Source organism: Genypterus blacodes, unplaced genomic scaffold, assembly GCF_046128005.1.
Source record: "Genypterus blacodes isolate CSIRO-AG114 ecotype Tasmania unplaced genomic scaffold, CSIRO-AGI_Gbla_v1 ptg000053l_1, whole genome shotgun sequence".
NCBI classification, from domain to species: domain Eukaryota; kingdom Metazoa; phylum Chordata; class Actinopteri; order Ophidiiformes; family Ophidiidae; genus Genypterus; species Genypterus blacodes.
The window spans coordinates 5,625,983-5,646,893 of record NW_027466865.1 but is presented as its reverse complement, the minus strand read 5'-3'; the positions used below and the strand labels follow the sequence as shown (position 1 = coordinate 5,646,893).

At 43.5% G+C, this 20,911-nt stretch overlaps 1 protein-coding gene across 4 annotated transcripts; it reads right to left on the bottom strand.

The window, feature by feature from the left end:
- Positions 1-56: 56 nt before the first annotated feature.
- On the bottom strand, positions 57-20,122 carry acacb (acetyl-CoA carboxylase beta). 4 transcript variants are annotated; one of them, XM_076150731.1, is made up of 54 exons: positions 19,858-20,122; positions 17,401-17,935; positions 15,093-15,225; positions 14,860-14,998; positions 14,562-14,671; positions 14,384-14,465; positions 14,189-14,287; positions 13,793-13,902; positions 13,566-13,676; positions 13,260-13,469; positions 12,999-13,169; positions 12,748-12,909; positions 12,506-12,669; positions 12,233-12,383; positions 12,032-12,135; positions 11,870-11,951; positions 11,625-11,770; positions 11,395-11,545; positions 11,184-11,318; positions 10,955-11,101; positions 10,676-10,864; positions 10,495-10,595; positions 10,293-10,381; positions 10,069-10,193; positions 9,876-9,989; positions 9,644-9,757; positions 9,467-9,556; positions 9,271-9,389; positions 8,564-8,587; positions 7,849-7,989; positions 7,663-7,762; positions 7,464-7,571; positions 7,276-7,332; positions 6,851-6,892; positions 6,530-6,745; positions 6,285-6,440; positions 5,957-6,160; positions 5,644-5,799; positions 5,432-5,554; positions 5,053-5,322; positions 4,848-4,945; positions 4,608-4,728; positions 4,422-4,532; positions 4,181-4,324; positions 3,810-3,930; positions 3,619-3,715; positions 3,409-3,505; positions 3,166-3,301; positions 2,901-3,078; positions 2,661-2,773; positions 2,372-2,526; positions 2,114-2,284; positions 1,790-1,926; positions 57-1,162 (listed from the first exon to the last, which is right to left on the bottom strand). In XM_076150731.1, the coding sequence occupies exons 2-54, from the start codon at positions 17,913-17,915 to the stop codon at positions 1,036-1,038; spliced, it is 7,266 nt and encodes a 2,421-aa protein (XP_076006846.1). In that variant the 5' UTR covers positions 17,916-17,935; positions 19,858-20,122; the 3' UTR covers positions 57-1,035. The 4 variants fall into 4 exon arrangements, with proteins under 4 accessions (XP_076006846.1, XP_076006849.1, XP_076006847.1 ...); XM_076150734.1 differs by lacking the exons at positions 17,401-17,935; positions 19,858-20,122 and adding exons at positions 15,778-15,882; positions 16,463-16,575; XM_076150732.1 differs by lacking the exon at positions 8,564-8,587.
- Between the last annotated feature and the right edge of the window lie 789 nt (positions 20,123-20,911).

Below are 20,911 nucleotides of genomic sequence, written 5' to 3'. Positions count from 1 at the left end.
TAACTTGACCGTAATAAAAATAAAATGGGTGAATAAAAGACATTTTTTTAGCCAAAAACATATCAATGCCATTTATTAACAAGCAGCCCTTGGTAGAATAGTTTACAGTGGACATAAAGATTTTAAACACATTCAAATGAAATGTCATGGCACATTATTTCATTTTTTTGATCAGCAGTGAAGACAAATCAAGCCTTCACTCAGCTTCCCCAAACAGTGTTGATCAACCTGCTGTAACACCTGAGTTTGAATAATTATTGCTGTATCATCACGTTCACATACGAGGTCATAGTTTCTCTGAGCGTTCATATGACTGGATGCACACACATTAAAAGAGGACAGCATAGGACGGACACAGGTTTAAAGACAGAGGGACCACAGTGTCCACAGTCACTCGTGTTCTCACACTGACAAATACTGGTAAACAGGAAAACATAAGCCTGTTCTTTAATCGCACTTCAACAATACTGATGAAAATGTAATCTTGTATTTCTGCACCATTTTCTCACTCTGAAAGAATACAAAATGATGTACTGGTTCTTTAGTTTTGAAGAACGATCAAAGAATTGAAAACACATCTTTACTTAAACAACATTCAAAACTGACCACTGGTTGGAGTCTCCAACATAGCAGGTTCTCTATCCTTCCATTACAGAAATTGCCTGAACGTAGTATTCCAAGTTCTCACTTGTGCTCTCAGGTACTTGGGATACCAGGGGCAAGCAATACATTTAAAGGCAGGATAGGAAAACCTGCTAAATAGCGCCCCCTGTAGGACCAGGTTGGAGACCACTGCCTCTATAGAATACACAATAACAGTTAGCTTTAACACAGTCAAGTGAAATGTGCATGATAATGGTGTAGTGTGGACCAAAAAGCAGCTTTCTAGACAGATTTTCCATCCGTTTACACCATTTTCTCCAATGTGCCATATAGCCTACCAGCTCTAACTTACCAGCTCAGACTTATCAGCTACAGCGTTTGCTTTTCCTTGCATGAAATACCAACATGTCAAAAACAATTCATCCCCTGAGCTTAACTGCTGCTGGTGTTTTCCATAGTTGCGAGGAGATGAGAGAGCTTAGTCCTCTGGGATGGAGTGATGTTCTGGCTCAGGTGGATGATGGAGTCCATGGCTACATCAGGGTTGGCCTGCACCAGGCTACGACACAAGTGGAACACAACATGATTTTACCTACTGTAAATCTGTATCTGGATTAACATAAAATCTTAGCTTATTTAGAATGCTGGAAGAGAAAAGATATTTTGCAGATATTCTGTTACATGAGATAATTAATGAGAGTCATGGGTGTGTGTTATGCTGGAGGAAATGCTGCGGCAACCAGCAACCTTTAAATGCAAAAACTAATCCTTATTTTCAGACTAAATCAAATTAGTCAACCTTCAAAATCATGGATGCTGTGGCTTTACACCAGCTCATGAACATCACCACACATTAAAGTAGTAGACGGTTGAGAGAGAGCTTGTAGCTTATTTACATACTGCAGTGCAAGGAATAGGCTGACTGAAACTAGAAAACGCTAAATGAATGTATGGAATGAAATGGGGGGAAAAGAGGTAAGAGAGAGCTAAATGATAAGAGGCTAAGAAACTAATTCAAATCTTTATCACATAGCAGGCAGATAATGCAGTAGCACCTGTCAGCAATCAATCTAAAAATCCATGGTAAACTCTGGAAATAGCAAGTATGTGACGTATGTCTAAGTGTGGACACAGTGTTTATATCGAGACTGCATTTACGAGAGTGTGAGTGTGTGTTTGTGTGTACCTGCGGATATGTTTCAGAGCGCTTTCCCTTTTCAAGTACTTGATGTTCTCGTGAATGGCTGATCCAATGCCGTCTTCCTTGGCCAAATGCTTTTCAAGCCACTCGACTACAGCCTGGTTATTGTCCCAGAGGTAAGCCTGGGAAACAAACACCTTTAAATCTCCATTTGCTCCACTTACACAGACAGTGTTTCCGCTGGCGAGAGGTTTTGAAGTCTTAAAAATTTATCACCACAGTGTGAGAATGCTTACAGTAATCATAAGGGGTTCAAATTTGAAATCCTGTGCAATAGCAGAAAGAGTAAATGTGTCCGTCCTCGCATACCTGGACTGTTCCCTCCGTTTCCACAAACCAGCGTCGCAGCATGGACTGCATGTGTCCGTCACTTAGGTCTTTGCTGGCCTGCAGAATCTCACGCTTCACCACCTGCTCCAACAGCAGGCGACGCAGACGCCAGTAAAAGAAGATCCGCACATTCTTCCAATCCAAAATATCCTGCCACAATATATAAGAGGGCAGAGTCAATTTTACAGTGACACAAATTTACACATCTCATCAGTTGCTCATGTGGCGCACACTCACAGTGATGACACCCTTCTCCTGCATCCTGCCAGGGGTGTCATGGAGATCTGCAAACTGCACTGCCACCTGGTGGTAGATGGGCAACAGGAACTCCTCTCTGGCTTTCAGCTTTGCTTCGAGCTCTCTGCGTTGTTTGTCAGGAAGTTCTGGGGAAGCTGGCCAAAATAGAGAAACAAGGTGTGATTGTGAGACCCGAAGGTAAGTGTGTGTGTTTGTGTTAAGTGTAACAGTGTTGGTATGGCAGCAATATTTGAAAAGACGCATTGAGTGATGAGGAAAACGCCTTTACCTAGCTGCTCCACCAGACGTGCATAAACAGAATCAAGTCTTCTCATGGTCTTCAACAGGTCCTTCCTCCTGAATTTGATCTCCACTGTGCCCTCTGCTTCCAGTACGCCACCTCTGGAGAAACAAATCATAACAACATCAAGGCAATAGACAAATTCATAGATGCGTTTTTCAGGCATGTGGGTCAGTTAGGCATGATCTTTTTGGAAAACCATATAAAAAGCCTGTTTGCTTCAGATACCTGCTCTCCTTGTCAGTGTAGAGCTCCATGCACAGCGGGTTGATGGTGGGGTCAATCACCACCCAGGACCCACCTCTCAGCTCAGCATGTGGCGGGATGTAAACCAACACTGGCTGGTGGAACCCACGCAGGCCATCCACAATGTAGGACCCAAACTTCAATACTTGGTCATACATATCTAGGAGACAGGGCCAGAGAAAGGAAAATTCAAAACACATCAAAAGTGTGCAAGTATTGTAATTAACGTTTAGAAATCACCATTTACCCTTCATTCCCCCGGAGAAACCCCTCCAATTAGCAAACACCATGAGAGGCAGGCGTTCACGGTTGAAGTCACAGATGGCCTGTGCGGTTTTGAAGGCCGAATCTGGAAACCACACCTGGCCTGCCTGCTGCAAGACCTGGACAGAACACACACAATCAAAAAGACACCAGGGTTAATTTATTTAAATAATATTTCGACAACAAACAAACTTAAAATTGAGGCGAGACAGTGACATTTACTCACTTTAGATTCTGAATCCAGGTTGGCAGGATCTGCTGGGATGGTTAATTCCACTGAGCGCGTTTCCACGGCTATAACACCAAGTGGAATACCTCCTAATCTGTACGAGATCAATGATTTTAGCAAGGAAAGTAAGTAAGTAATGGGATTTAAGAATTACAAAGGCTGGATATGCATTGGGCTAGTGTGTACGTATTGCATCGATACACTAACCGTGCTCTCCCCACCACCACTGTCTGAGCCCAGGACTCCATGATCTCCATGAAAGAGCTGTGGTCAAAGAATCCACTCTGCCAGGCTCCTCTTACGGCTAAAAGACACAAAGGAACAACATTCACAACTAGGACAATACCCTGGACCATTGGTGAATTATACACGTTTGGGGGTCACATCACACCACTCACTGGGGTGGGGCCTCCCAGCCAGCATCCAGCGGGGGTCATACGGGGCCTTTGTGGGGGTGAATTCTATCTCTCTGTCTATGGGATCCTGAGGTGTTATTACAGGAACCTGGGAGTGTTTGTTCTGTGAGGAGAAGTAACAATTCTGGTTCAGTTAGTATATGCACATGTAGATGGCCCACACACACACACACACACACACACACACACACACACACACACACACACACACACACACACACACACACACACACACACACACACACACACACACACACACACACACACACACACACACACACACACACACACACACACACACACACACACACACACACACACACACACACACACACACACACACACACACGAACCTTTGGCATGTATGAGAGCCACTGGAGGATGGTGAAGACGCCCTCAAAGTCATCCGGCACAGTGGTGTGTGTGACGCCGTTGTTGTGCATGATGTGGACGCCTCCCAGCTGGTTGTTGGAAGTGTAGACCTCCCTGCCAAGAACCTTAACAAGACCACACAAACTTTCATTTCATTTCATTTTAGACACAATATGCAAATTTAGTTTCAGTTTCACAGCAATGTGAGCTAGATGAACAAACCTTGTTGAGAGCACCTGCTCCTGTCAGGATGATGTGAGAGTTCTCCACTTGGATCACTCTCTGTCCCAAACGGACCAAATAGGCTCCGATTCCAATGGCGCGACATGTCACCTGCAAGGGCACAAAATGGTTTCAGACAAACTAAAGGTCTATTTTTGCTCAGGGGTTTCAAATCTGCAGTCTCACCATACTGATGGTGATAATCTCCTCATAGGCTTGAGAGGATTCTCCAGCAATGGTGCCAGAGCCTCGTAAGTTCTCAACCCCGAGACCGTCCTCATTCCCGATGACGTCTGTGATAATGTACCTGTGACAGAGGCAGCTGGTTACAAACACCAACAAAGTCCACCGCTCCACTATCACACAGCGACAAGTCAACAAGGGTTTCATAAACATCTCCAAGAGTTTACTGATGATTTACTGCACCTGGACTCCCCACCCTCCTCTACATGGTGACAGTGCACAGAGTTAGTGGAGCTGATGCGCGTGTAGTCCTGAGGTGTCAGGTACAGGTACTTGAAACCCTACAGACAGAGAAGTAAATAACTCATCAGAATCAATGTCCCAACAAATAAACTGATGATTTCCTTGCCAAGCACACCACAAACATTACTGTAGGGTTAATGGTCACCTTGTAAGGGTCATTGTGGTCAATCCATGCCACCTGGAACATATGTTTAATCTCTTCAGCTAGTCCGATGCGTGCTCCACTGTTTGCTGCGATGTAAATGCGGGGGATTCCCTCCGCCCGAGCCAGCTCTGACGCCCTGAGGAACAGCTCATCCTCTCGAGGTCCAAACGAGCCAATCATGTGGGTGATGTCATTACAGATGACAATGATGTCTCGACCCTCTGGGTATTCTGGAGTCTTCATCTTCATCCTGAAGGCAACCATTCCCACCTAGGGAAGAGTGATTATGCTATTAGTATGTATCGCACAGAGAAAGCTTGGACTGATGGTGTGGTACTCTTCTGTATAATATTAATGAGAGTATTAAATAAGATAATACATCATTGTCTCCAGGCAGGCGGTTCATCTGCACCAGCCGATCTTGTGGGTCCAAAACCAGCTCGGTGCACATCAGCACATCTTTAGGATAATTGTCCCCTGGCCCCCACAGCTTGAACAGTGCCTATAAGTGGAATTTCGGGGTCAGAACCCTCAGAAACATCATATGGAGGAATCAGTGAGTATCAGTGAGTATCGCCGAGTCAGCAGAACCTGTCGGAACATCTCAGGGAAGTCATAGACGTATGTTGTGCCCAGAGTTTGGGCCTGGAAGCGCTTAGCCTGCAGTAGGTCTTTGGTCACATAGGGAGTGTTGATCAGCATGCCGTGCAGAGGGCCCTGCTTGTCTCCATAGGACTGGAACATGATCTGGAAAAAGACAGAAGGTCATTTTAGTAATTTGCCTTTTCATGTCAACCATTATCACATTTGAGCCTTTAAACAAACACATAAAACATGATTTAAACAAACACAGTTAATAATACTAATATAACTATATCAAATCTATCTAAAGGCTAAAAGAGACCTGTCCAGATGTCGGGTCGGTGACCTCTTTATACAGGCTGATGTCCAAGTAGTAGCCAGACTCATTAGTGAGAAAAAGGCGGATAGGAACAACGTTCCCGGTGGGCGTCAGGCGGATGTTGATCTTCAGCTCTGCCTGCAGCACACGCAGCTTCCAAAGACGGCAGCCGTAGCGCATCACCATGGAGCGGACAGACTCCTCTATCTGAGGGCCCCAGGCGAAGGACAGAGACATTAAAGTCTCATTCTAATCTCATACAGTTTCAGAACATTTAGATAATAATTTGTCAAACTGTATATAAAAAGGAAGAAAAGAGTTGGACACTGACTTTAGAAGGGTCCATGATGACAGTAGGGACAAAGTTGAGGAAGATGTGGTTGCAGTCAGTGCGGACACTGGTGTTACTGAAAGCCACCTCCAGCTCATCCATGGCCTCCAGCAGTAGACGTTCTCCCTCGTTTTGTAGGTATTCAAAAGAAGCTTCCTGGTATTAAATAACGAGAACTTGAAATCATGTAAAAATAACATCAGGATGTCTAATTGTTTTCAGGAGTCGGAAGCTGCCCGTCTTACCTTTGTGATGAGATCCGAGTGGCGTATGATTGCTCGGATAAAGAAGCGGTAGTCTGTAACTTCAGCGCCCTCTTGAACCCGAGCAGCGCCCAAATACAGATGCATCTTGTGGTTGGCGCAGGGAACAGCTGTCAGGTCAAAGTTCTTCATGCGGTTGAGTTCCAGCTGAAACGCTAAAGCTGGTTCCAAATTACGGTAGATACGGTCCTCCTGGAACTGTGGAGAGGCACCTTTGTTACATCTCCACCTCTCGCAGCAGAAAGCAGCATATCAGCTCCACGAGATTTTGTTAATTGCATTACTTTATTGAGATGAACTTACCTCATCTCTCGCTCTGAAAGTGAAGAACTTCGGGAATTCTCTCTGTAGGAGTGACATGTCAACAGAACAGACCATAATAAGCAGGTAACAAGCACGAAAGATTCCATTGTCGTTTCTAGCAGTGCCAAATACAAACCATGCATGTTTTTGTAATTTATATTGTCATTTGCAATCCATTTCTAAAATAAACAAGGATAAACGTCGGTCATCTGGACAACAATGTCATTTAAACATAATGTATGGCATTTAAATTGAAGAACAAACTAAAAGAATTAAGACAAATTGTGGGAGATTTCAGTTTTAAAAAGCTGTTACCAAAGGAAAGGAAATGTAATCCGGCATTCCAAAAGTACTGCAAAATATAGTACTAATACATGAGGGCACACTGAGTACTTTGTGTTAGCAGGAGATGATCTGTGCATTACCTTCTGTGCGACCAAAAAGGTGATCCTTCTAATGCCAAAATCAAACAGGACTGCTTTCTGTCAAATAAATAAATAAATAAATAAATAAATAAAATTTCAAGACAATACATAAAAATTCCAGGTTATATAAAATATCCAACAAGTGTAAAGATCAACTTGTCTAAGCTCAGACGAGTAGAGACACCGACCTTAGTCTGGGCAAAAGCAGTGAAGGCTGTGACCAAAGCATCATCATCTTCCGTGTCTGCTGACTTTATCGACACGTTAATGATGTGGATGGGGTTGTCCCTCGTGTACTGTTGAGGACAAGAGAGAGGTTTAGAGAGATGGGAGCAGAAATCAATCACTCTCTTTTAATAAGCCAATGATCACAACCAAAGCTGTCACCATGCAGCTCTCCTCATCATAGAGATTGGAGAGAGACTCGAAGAGAGGCGGGTTCTCCAACAACTGTTCAGCAAAACTGGAGATAATCTCATCAAAATTCCTGCAAAAACAAACACACGTTATTATTATTTGAAACTGTTATTTGGGTCAATGTGACTTTTTGGGTGGAAAAAACTTAGTCATTACCTTTCGAAATCATCAAAACACTGCAAAGCCACCATGGCTCCCATACGCTGGCACGGTGGAGACAAGGCTCCCTCCAGGAAGAGCTCGCTGCTCTGCCGCCTCATTTTTAAAGTGCGTGCACCATTTACTGGGACAGGAAGCCTAACGGTGAGACACACACCCGAACAGATCAGGAACATGTGGACAAAAACCAGTGAAGAGATGCAACACTGAACAGGCGGGATTTTTTACAGAGCGCAAATAAAGCAAATCTGCTTGTTCTGGACCTATACAGCAACCAAGCAGCCGTGTATAGGCGATCTCATATCCATTCGGACAGGATTATGAATTGCTGTTACATAGATCACGAGCAGCAGTTTGATTGATGGTTGCAAAATCAGACGCTGGAGAATTCAGGCTCCCAATGTGGTGGCAATCAATACAATATCAGGCTTGAAGTTTTTAAGAGGAACACAGTGTCAAATAACAAACAGTGTCAAATAACAAACCTCTTTATAATTTCACAATTTGAGGGAAGCAAAATAATAAGAAAAAAAACATGAAATGCTTGTCTAAGCAGAAGAAGAAGAAGAAGAAGGTGTTAGTAGAATCCCTCAGCAAATGTTTCTGGTTTTACAGAGTGGAAGGGAAAGGAAAGCAACACGGTGCGCTCAGCATGCATTGCTGTAAGACATACACATGGTTGCTTGGCCAGCCGGGAGGAGCTTTACTCTACCTGTTCAGAGTACGGCTTCTCCCTCTGAAATAAGAGGGTTGACAGGTGGATATTAGCAACGGAGGATCAACTTTAACCTTTTACATCTACCTCACATTAACTACAGCCACAACTAGCACAAGTACTACAGGGAAGTATCAATTACTTATCAGGATGCTATCATGAATAATATAAGTGAGGGCTGTACACAATATCTCTGTTTAAAAACAACGATTCCTTCAACCAGAAAGTTTTTGCTGGGGCAATGTCGTCAGATTTTGGAAAATTGTGACAATCAACTTCTGATTCTGGAATAGGCCAAGAATTATAAGCAAGTAATCAATATTAAACTCTAAATGCAACACTGAATCACATACAGGAGCTGCTACACTGTCCTGAGGATGGAGCAGTCAAGCATGTTGCTCTTTGGAGACTTCAGTCTGTAATGTTATGGCTGCTTTGTGATCAATACCACTGCATACGGCAAAGGGGAAGTTTAGGAGGTAATGTCAGTGGGTTGAGTAGCAACACAACAGTTCAAAGGTTTCAAAGGTGAAAGAGTAGCTGTGAAATCAGTGATTGGGGCACAGCATGCATGAACGTTTCATCAAATACATTATCAAGCAGCATTTCTTTCTACCTTGTGCGTTTCAAAGGTGATTTACCTTTTAACAGTTTAACGCACATGATCTGTTAAAATGTGACAATTAATGCGGGCACGTCGTTACCTGTTTGGGTGTGATGACGGCAGCATAAACTGGAAATCTACAGCACATGTTCCATCCTGCAACTGGTGATGCTGGATGCTATTTAGCTCATAGGCAATGTAAGCTCTCCGTACATACACCTGAGATGACAGAGTTAGTCATTTAAGATAAATAAACAAACAGAATAAACGGCATTTGTGCATATTCACCATCATACCTCCAAGGCAGCCATGCAGACAACTTGATTGGCGTGATAGAAGAAATTGGGCAACACGTCAAAAATGGAGGTTTCAGAGAGGATGAGTTTCTGTGAGCAAGCAAAACAAATATTACTCATTTGGTCTGCGCTCGGGGGACAAAATAAATTAGGCTGTGGTCTGCGGACAGGACTAACCTTCAAGTTTTCTGGGCAAAACTGGTGACCGTACATGTCGATGGCCGACAAGAAGATCGATTCCACCTGGTTGTGCCTCAGTTCATAGGACGGTAAATTGGAAGCGATCAAAACCTGTTAACCATTCACAAATATTAGATCAGGTCAACAACTAGATTCAACTAAATATACATTTCTAGCTAGTCTGAGTGCTCTATCGTTGCTTCATCATCATCAAAGTCTTCGATCTTACCTGTCTGGCCCTCAAGGCTACTTTTGAGTTCTCCATCTTGCTGAGCTGTGTGAGCTCATTCAGGATGGCCATCAGCTCATCTGCGAGGGTCGGGTCCCTTCCACAGAGTTGATCCTGCACAAAGTTGAGTGTTGAGGCCTTACATATGAAGAATTATAAAATCAAGCATGCAGGTCATGGGGGAAAGACTTACTATGAGCATAATGACCAGGATGTTCTTCTTTGACACCTGTGCATGAGAGAAGATGTATTCCAGCACAGGAGTCATGTCCGGCTTGTACTGCTCTCTCAGATGGATAACACACTTGTCATAGTGAGCTGTTTGTGTAAATATAAATGAAATTGCATTGACTCATGTCCAAAAACCATCAAAGAAAACAAACTCATCTGGAAATGCATCTGATACAGCATTGTCACCTTGTTGAAACTGCATCTCTACTTGCAGGTAACGCTTCAGGAGATCCAGAACCACAGATTTTATGTAACCACGGATTCCACTGCGATACCTTGACAGTCACATTCAATCAAATGTCAACCAAAGCAATACTATTCTCATTGAAATATATTACTGATGGACAATTTGGCTCTGAAAAAAAAAAAAGAAATCACAAAAACGGACCTCTGTACCAGCTGAACAATACTCTGGGTGTTGATGAAGAAGACTTCTCGATCAGCTTTCCTCTGTAGAGTTGCTGCATGGCTGTCTACAATATTTGCAATCTGTTATATGAAGAGGAGGAGGGTAATATTATAAACAGCATCTAAAACAGACACTTAGGCCATCTTTGTGAAACTCTTACCTTTTGGCTTGGGAACTGGCAGAGGACAGAGGTGATGTTGCTCGCATACTGGGCCATGATTTTGCGTATGCTCTTATCCACAGCAGGTGGGATGCGACCTGTCACACTGGTCATTATCTCCTGGAGTTCCAGCAGGGGCAGGGAAGGGTCCCTAAGGGTCTTCATCAGGGTAGCCACCCACTGTTTCACCTGAACAACAAACCCAGACATACCGGTGTCATTACTATAACTAATACATACAATTCCGGATTCTCCAGAAGAGGCGAGCCTGAAATGTACCTTGCAGCTGAAGTAGGGCTCTTCCAGGCAGTACCCATCCATGACTTTGATCAAGTTCTCCAGTACACTGTGGAACACCTGATGGAGCTTTTCCCCAGTGATGGGTAGTGGTTGTTGCGGTGGCAGTGTGGCTGTGTTGAGTTCCACCTATTACAAGGTAAGAAAGAACAGATTCCATTATTGACTGCAAAGGACGGTTGAAAAGTTGACCTGCAAGACATCAACTTGCCCGATGAATACTGCTGGGGTCATCTAGCTCCATGTGAGCCACCACACAGCCAGACTGCAGAACGGCCCCAGATCTCTTGACAAAGTGAATACAACCAGACTCCGGCACTGTCAGAGTCATCACCATCTTCATTACCTGGATGCACAAAGCAAATACGTCGGTGAAAATGCACCTTGGTTGCACACGCTTCATTAAAATCTGTCAAATTCACCTCAATCTCTGCATAGGTCTCTCCTGCAAAAATGTGACCCCCATCTTCTATCACATACTGCAGTAGTTTACCAGCAGAGGGGGACCTCAGCACTGTGGGATCCTTCTCTTTTTCAAATACACATGTCTTATTGCCCACGGTGATGCGGTAGCTGCAGCATCAGAATAAAATCAGAAAAGATGACAAAAGGAAAGACAGAGTCCAGATTCTGCATAGCTGAGAGGTCTTGCCTGTCCACTTCCTCCTTCATATAGGTGGTGTGGCTGCTACCATCATAGGAGAGCAGAAGACCCCCATCACTCAGCCTGTGGACATCTATCTCGATGTTGGAGCCGTTCATAATGACGGCGTAAGTTGTTGGGGACTGACGGGCAACCTGCCAACAGGAATAATTATATTTAGTGATTAAGTGTATAGAAAAAAGCAAGGAGTTTGAGTAAAATAAGGGAACGTGTGAGGAGAATGATGCGGACACCTTGAGGCAGAATTTGACTCCTTCATATATGAGATCCAAATTGACAGAGTTGAGAAGACTGGCTGCAGGCAGTACCTGGCCCCTACAGGTGTATCAAGCACAGACGTCTTTCATATGCACAAACAATTATGAAATTAGTAAAAAGTTGTAATGCATACTGACCGTTCCAGTGAATGCAGGAAGTCAGACATGCTCTTTCTGAAGCCGGCATCAGCGACGTGTAAAGCCCCACAGACGACGCCAAGCATAGTATCTGGTCTCTCAGCCTGAAAAAAGAGTATGCAGCTTAAATGATCCCATAATGTTAACGCACTAAACACAACTTCAGTGAGGAAATCAGCAGCTGAGCCTTCTGGTTCCTACCTGCACTTTCTCTGCAATGAGATGATCTAGCCAGCCTGTGTCAATGTCATTGTTTCGAAAGCTTTCTGTCTCTAGTAACTTAATAAGATATTCAACTGTGGTCCTGAAGTCGCCTCTGATGGAGAGTTCCTTCATAGCCACCACCATGTTCCTGAAACACATGGCAAACAACCAACAAAACACACATTAAGCTGTGTTTCTATGTTGAGGCCTCAAAGCTGCTTTTGCTGATGAAGAACGAGAAAAACTAAAAACTAAAAGAAAGAGACTTACGAAATAGCTTCCTCACGGTTTTCCCCCCAGGAGAAACAGTGACCAAACTGGGAGTCTGCAAATTCATGTAGGCCTCCAGTGGCTCCAACACTGAAGTAACCCCAGACATTCTTACTGCTGCGGAAGTTTAACTCCTGCACAGTGCCAGAGCTGGGCTTGAATCCCTGCGTGCGACCACAAAGGCAAGTCAGCATTGCAACTTAATAATGCATAAGAAACATGGTGATGAGATCGAGTCCAACCTCGTCAGGATTCTCACTGGTGATCCGGGCAGCTATGACGTGCCCCCGTGGACTAGGCATGCAGTCTGGAGACTCAAAGTTAACAGTGTTCTCACCCCATGGAGTTTCTCCATAAAGCAGGCGGATGTCCTTAATCCTATAAAGAGGGATGCCCATCGCAATCTATCACAGATGAAAGACAGGGTAAGAATGGTTGAGAAGGATCTACAGCAGTAGACTGGTCCACTTCTTTTCTAATGACAGAGGTTTACTTGAAGCTGGGCAGCAGGCAGATTAACGTCTCCAATCATCTCGGTACACGGATGTTCCACCTGCAGACGGGGATTCAGCTCCAGAAAATGGAAACTTCCATCTTCAGAGAAAAGGTATTCCACAGTTCCTGCGCTCACATATCCCACCATCTTTGCTAGCCGCACAGCATACTAGGTCAGAGAGAGGAGACAATTGGAAATTAAGACTGCAGTCAGAAACAACTGAATTAAGCTGTATATGAATTTACTGTAAATGCTGACCTGTTCCATTTGTTCAAATGTGGAAGGCAGGGCGATGGTGGCAGGGGCTTCCTCTATGATCTTCTGGTGCCTCCTCTGAATGGAACAGTCTCGCCCAAACAAAGAGATGGCGTTACCGTACTCATCGGCCAGGATCTGGACCTCAAGGTGCCTTGCATGTTGGGCCAGTTGCATGATGAAGATGGGAGAGCCAGGTACCTCTGCCTGAACCTGCACTCAAGATACACAATGGGTCTAAGAATCAAACTTCCAAGGCAAGGGACGCAAACACCAAGAACTGAAACTTAACTGTGCAATTACACAAACCTGTCGAAAGAAACTTGGAAAATCCTCTGCACTTTCTACTTTGCGGATTCCCTTTCCACCTCCGCCCTCTGAGGCCTTGATAACAACCGGATAACCAATTCTCTCAGCTCCCTTCAAGTGAAGAACAAGCACATGGGATACATCTGAAGAAAATATACTTGTACACATAAACTGAAAAATAGCAGATGTGTGGATATTTGTATAATTATATGGATGATGATGCTTACAGCGAGCCCATCATCTACATCATAAACACAGCCGTGTGCATAGACCTCCGGAGGAACACTGATCACAGCGCCCAGCATTTGGTCCTCCTCTTCCCAGTTCACTCTGAGACCTGGAACACAGAAAAATGTTCAACATTCATACTTAGCTGCATTGTTTTTCTCTGTGTACAATTTACTTTACGGAGAGTCTAAGCCTTGTGCTGATACCACAATCTTATCTTTCTGCAGCACCAGAGATTGGCTCAAGCGAACCAATCTCCACAAAAGACAAGATAACAATTACCTACTGTAATTTTAATGCCATTTCAAGTACAAATGGGTACAGCTGGGGTGACGATGGCTGAAATATCAGGGGGAGGATGTTACAGGAGACTCGGCAAGAAGAATGATGCATACCTGATCCACTCCATGGTAGTGTGGGAATGTCAGCACTCTGGGCCACAATGGATGAAGCCACTTTATCCCCTAGAGCCCACATGGCTTCACTAGATGGCCCTGCAAAAAAACAAACAGCCAGTGTTACATCAATTGTGTGATTTGGAATAGAGACAAATAAACTAAAACAATGTAAATACTTATAATGCAGGGTACCTAAGAATGATATTCCTGCTTTGTCCAGTAGCTCTGGCAGTTTGGGATTTTCTGAGGCATGACCCCAACCGGCCCATACACCCTATTAATGGTGAAAAAGGAACAACACGACAATCTCAGCTTCTGATTAACAAGTAAATTCAGATGGAGCGCACTTGCCCTGAAATGGGGATGTTACCTGTACTGGGATTCTTTTTGCAATGTCCACTATCAGCTCTACATTTGCATAGTTATTGTTGTTGGTCCCACCAGGTACGGGTACATAATGGTCTGCCATTTTGATGTACTCTACAGGGTAGAGGGAAAAGGTCAACACAGGACATTGAATACAACACTCCTACAGAGAGTCACTGCATTCAGGAATAGCACGATCACACTCATTCCGCTGAGCTGAACTTGCATTTAAGTGTTTCCTTGTTGTCTTTACCGAGATAAATGTAGGGCAGTAAAATGATCAGAATGAAGTGCACAATGACCTGCATTAGCTTTCAAGTCTTCAGGGGTAACCATGACCACAAAACGGATGGTCCTCTCATTGCGAAACATTTCATAGGACCAGCGACGGATAGAGCGCATACATTTGACTGCAGCTATACCGTTGTTGGCTATGAGCACCTGTGAAAGAAAAATAAACCACTTGATTAGCCTGGGGAGATAAGATTGCTTTGACCTGCTGCAATGCCTTTAAACACAAGATAACCCTTCTTACTTTTTCAATGACACGACTGCCACCAAAGCGAGTGACAAACTCGGCGGGGGAGGCCACTGTGAAGTCTCTCTGCAGGTCCATTTTTCGGTGTTCTCGTCCCTTTTTCACCAAGTGATGGCCAGACATGCTAGAACTGTAGTGGAGAGCAAACAGTGAGTTTTGTCTGGTGACTTGCAACACAATTACCTGTCTGGCCCGTATTTGACCAGATCAAACATGACAGAAACTACAGGGCGCAGATTATCTCCCACAACATAAGGCCCAAGCTAGCAAGAAAGTGCTCCTCTCCACAGCTACAGGGGTTTGGGAGTTAGGGACAGTCAAAAAAGGGAGCAGCAAAGGCAAAGTTCAGTCTGTCCTTGCAACCAGACACACCTAAATAATGTTTTAAACTCAATATCTTGTGTCTGGTAATACCCCTTAAAAAAAGCTCTAGCACTCATTCTACTTAATCAGATGTTCAGCAATAAAAAGGTGATTTGGGTCCTAAAATACAACTTTAGCAGTTTAACATACACAAGATTCTATCATATTTTAGATGTAACAGCAGGCAGAAGAGGATACTTTTGAAACACTGTATACACGGAGGAGAACAAAAGCACAACACTTCCTTATTTTGGCATAAACGATTAGCAGGAGATCTGAAAAAAAAATACAGTAATACTATTTGACACCATATACATACCATGATGATCAGCCGGCCCAGGCCTTGCTCAATCCAAAGTCTCATTGTGACTGAAATACAGCCACTTGAACCTTCACTGGAAGTCTGAGCTGTGTGAAGCTATCTCTGAGAAAACACCTGCGTTACTTCAGTGCTTGATATTGATACTGGTCAGCAAAACGGCCTGCAATGAACTTTAGACCTGAGTCTGATATTGTACAATTACTTCAGAGATTAGAGATCGTGCTATGCAGTTGAACTATTAACCTTCTTCCTGCTTGGTGTTCTTTTCCTCCACTTTTCAAACAGACAACTTTACAAGCACAGACCACGGGCATTGACTTATGAGCATGTTTGTACCACATCTGTGTGAAAACATCTACATTTCTCTCAGCGCTGCTTTAGCAGTGCTCTGTTTTACTCCCCACCCCCTTTATAGAGGATAAATTGTTGTGTTTTTTTTTTTTTCCATTTCCTCAAAGTTGCACACGTGCCCCAGGCAAGCTGCCCAGTTACATAACCGCCACTGCACTGCAACTGCACTGTTTCCTACTCACAATCTTCTACACACAGAAACACGTCTGCAGGCGTTAAACTCACACACGGCTCTGCATTTTCACATTACTGACCTACAGCATGTGACAGTTCTGCACAAAACAAACAGAAAATTACTAGCGACGTAATCAGCCTCTTTAACAGCACTAACCTTTTGAGATAAGGAAACAAGTTCAGACTTTCACAGCCACTTCCCTCCATTATAGTGCCCTGCATGCCTAAGAAACACGCAAGAGGATCGCAACCTCAATCTAAGGGCAAAACAAAGTGACGTGCACAGAGCCCTTCCTCTCTGCCGCTCCTCTGTCCCTCCCCTACCAAAATGGGCAGCGATGGATCCTTCATTCACGGATCACTGAGGGACAACTGAATTTGTGTCTATTGTGTCACAAAGGCTGCTCCTTATAAATAAACAGAGGCTTGCCAGGGTCATCATCATTCCAGCTATTAAGTAAACAACCATTTAAGCCAACGCAAGCAGGGCAAAGCATTTGCATTCTGTAGAGACATTTCTAAAGCTGGACTGTAACAGAAGACACTCTCTTACCCGGCTTCCCTTCATGGTGATTCCAACATTGCACACCAGCAAACTAAAAACTTCAAGTTGATCACATGTGTCATGCAATATTTCTCGTAATATCCATGTTATGTCTCTGGCAACTGCTCTGTGTTCCAATCTCCCACTGCAGTTATCAATGTCACTGCTGGGTCACTTGCTCCAATAATAGAGTCGGGGAGTTTGGCATGCAACAATACCACAGGACAACACAATGCAGTCAAGTGATCACACACTTGTAAAGCAAATAGGAGCACTGAGGCATGTAACCAATATCTAATGATATACAATACAAAAATACATCAATTGTAATTATCTGATGTTAAATCCTAAATAGAAACCTTGATCTCACTCACATCATCAGTGTCTCACACCAGTGAGAAGCTTCCATGTTTTTGTCACATACCAGAGACACAACTTCCAGAAATGGCCTCCACAATGCCTCCTGACTTGCCTTATCAGTGGATTCCATCTCACTCTCAAAACAAAACATTAAGCAAGTGTCAATAACAGAAGAAGAAAAAAGGTCTTACTTCATGCGTGGGCAAGCAGTGGGCTGTGGTGCTGCCGAGGACGCGGAGCTCTGCGGTGGGTTAGATGCACCACTTGGAGGTTTGGTAACCAGAGGCTCCTCGTCTGAAGAATTATCCTCCGATCCTCCGAGAACGAACATGATGCGTTTTCTGTTTTCCGGCCCCGAGCCGGACATTAGCACGTGGGCTTTGGAAGTTCTCCGGGTGGTCATTAAGGATGAAAGTCGCTCTGCATTCGGCTCAGAGGAGATCTGTGGAGCCGCAGCGTCCACTGAGGCACCACCGGCCTGAGGGCTGTTATCCTCATCATGTGTTGAGGTAGCAGGAACCGTCATAGGGGAATGTTTGTCTGGATGAGAGGTGTGTGAAGCGGACATGTTCTCCTCGGCTACAGAGGGACCGCAGCCAGACGGAGATTCGTCTCCTTTCTCAGGCATTGCTACTGCTCTGGCGTCACTCCTCCACTGCAGCCACACTATCCACAGGATTATTCCCAAAACCACAAATGGCAGCATTCACAGACATCCTCTTGAGACTACAACAAGAAAGGTGACATTACAATTCATCCATTTTTTACATCATATATGAGCCAACGTGAATAAAGAGGCACATCAGGATAAATCCATTCAGTCATTTTTGCATTTGTTGTTTTAAAATGGAATATTTGGAGAAGTCATTAATAAACTACTATTATTTTAATTCTTAACATTTTACCTGTACCTATTACTTACAGCAAATAACACGCCTTGAAGCTACGTGAATAAATAACTCTTTAGGTTATGGCTTTGCTGCAAAACATTCTCTATTATAGTCTGGACACATTTTCTTGAGTAGATGTCACAGGTCAAGAGGTCATTAGTGACCAGGGGCATACTGGGTAATCTGAACCAAGACCTGTAGCTATGACATAAAAAGACAGAGAGAAGTTAGAAAGCCTGACAAGAAAGTTAAACTGAGGAAGAAGAGCAAGTGCCGGTTCGGATAGGTCAGTGTAGGTTGGTTGATTGATAGGTTCTGAGCCAGAAGAAATATTATGATTCTTTTCTGCTCAATTATATTCATTAAGTGTGTATAACTCACACTCGTGGTACAATAAATAGCTCAAAGAGGAAAAAATGTTAAAAACTAAAATAAAGCTAAATAAATACAATTGTAACATTTCTAACTGAGACAAGTGTGTTTTTAGCCATCTCTAAAAAGCTCACTTAGATCTTCTCCCTAAAGTTTTGGGGACAGCAGACCTGCTCAATGTTTGAGATAGAGAGATTACAGCTACTAAAATGAAATCAAGAATAACATCACAAAGACATCTTAAAATAGGATATAACAGTTTGCAACATGGCTTCGTCTGATGCGAGACAGTAATCGAGGTTTTACAATATTTATCTATCAATGCCGCCTACGCATTGATAGACGCAAGTGTCTAGAATAGCTGAATGAAATGCCCTGAATGATGCAGACATTATGTGCCTGCATGATGGCTTATTTGATTGTGGCTTTGAACTAGCTGAAACCTGATTTGCTTCAGATGATGACACATAAATAAAGGTGATACCTGCAACTATGGGGTTTTTCCATGTAAGGCTTGGAACATTTCAATCAGCTCTTGTGATTTAAACAAATCCAGACTGTTATGCTGTTCACAGTGCCAGGAAGGCTGCATCACCCAGCCTGCATGCAGTAAACAGCCTGTCTGCAACAGCTGATGAGAAAGCCAAGTGTGCCTCCTTCATGTGGGCTAAAGGTCAACAGTGCAGGAGTGAAATGAGAGGGGATACAAGTATCCAAAGAAACAGCCACAATCAGCAACTGGAGGCTTCAAAATGCAAAGTTGAAAAAGGCAGGACACAATAATATACAATGTGTGGGAACGAGAAATTCAGGACACAAAGGGAGACATTTGTCCTCTGGAACCATTGTGACATTGGGTGTAACTTGAGAGGGGTAATGAGTGGATGAGCCAACATTTCGGTAGCAATAGATACTTAATCAAAATCCATGTCAGTATCAAAGAAATGTGTCATATTGTCCAATAATGTTGCCAGATTTCTCCCAAGAGAGTCACACAATGGCTTTGTTACTAACGCCTCCTGACTTCATTCAATCGAGCTACTATAAATGAGGGAAGTGGGTGAAACTCTGCAGGCTCCATGCTGACCTCATCCGACTGTGAAAAGGACACAGAATATCACACACACACACACACACAAGCACACATGCCCAGTGTGTCTCATCAACTGCAAGCTAACCTAACGCAATTCTATCGACATTTAAGACAACAAAAACACAAAGCAGGAGAAAAAAGCAGATGATATTTTAGCAGTTATGTGGCGTTAAATATTAGCTTTTTTGGCCAACAGGAAGGATGATCAGGCTCAGTCGCAATCGGAGTTCATATACAATTGTTGTCACTCACACGATTAAACTGTTAGTGGATTTAACTCTAAAAACACTCACCGCGACCAGAGGTAAGGGGTAGCGTTGCTCGTTGTTAATACTGCTGTAACACACGAGGTTGTGGGCTTCTGAGTGTTTGCGAACCAAACACTTTATGAGGACTCCTCGCTACGACACACACTCTCTGCAAAGCTCACACAGTCGCTCTCAATGACTGAACGGTTGTAATCGTTCATTATTGCTGATGCGTGTGTCAATAAGACCCACTAGCTCCCCAGCTTCAGCTTCAGCCTAAGTCAGTCAGTCAGTCCTCCACCTCCTCCTCCTCCTCAGAGGGGCTAGTAAACATATGTAGCAGAAGGGAAGGCACAAGGAGGAGCACAGGCACCTCCCCTTAAAACCCAAGATCGTCTAAGCGTTTAGAAAAGGCCACAGTGACGTCTTTAATTCGATAAACACATCGACTTTTATTTGCGACGTCTGCAACAAGGTATCAGCTAGTAAACCTTAAATTCAAGTCAGCTATTTAGCACTTCCACAACATCAGAATAGATTGTTTTGATCTGGCTCAACAGATCTATATACTTCTGTGTCATCAGCGTAGCTAATTAAATTAAAGTTGTTGTTGTTGTTTTGTCTGCTGTTGATTATATCACGCAGGCTAAGCGTGTACAGTGAGTGGGGCAAGTGCCCAAAATAGCTTCCTTGTGCCAAAAGAAATGAGATATTATTATGGCCACACACGGTACATCATTCGTGCACTGCATCCTGAACCAATTTCAACTTTCAACAATTTAAACTTTCAACAATTTCAATGTTGTTTTAGATAATATTATGGCTTAAAAAATATTTTTATACAAACTTTATTTTATTTTGTAAATTGTTGGACACATATTTTGCTGTATATTTCGGTCACGTTTCGAATTTCTATTTTAAAACACATCAAAATTGTTATTTACTGTCCACAGTGTCCTGAAGATCTCGTTCCATTCCTTTGTAAGATAATATCAAGCCATAATTATCTCGTGGCCGCGAGGTAATCATCTCATTCCCATCTCGTTCCGTCACGTTAATGATAAATAAAGCTTATGGCCATGCGTTATTTTTATAAACG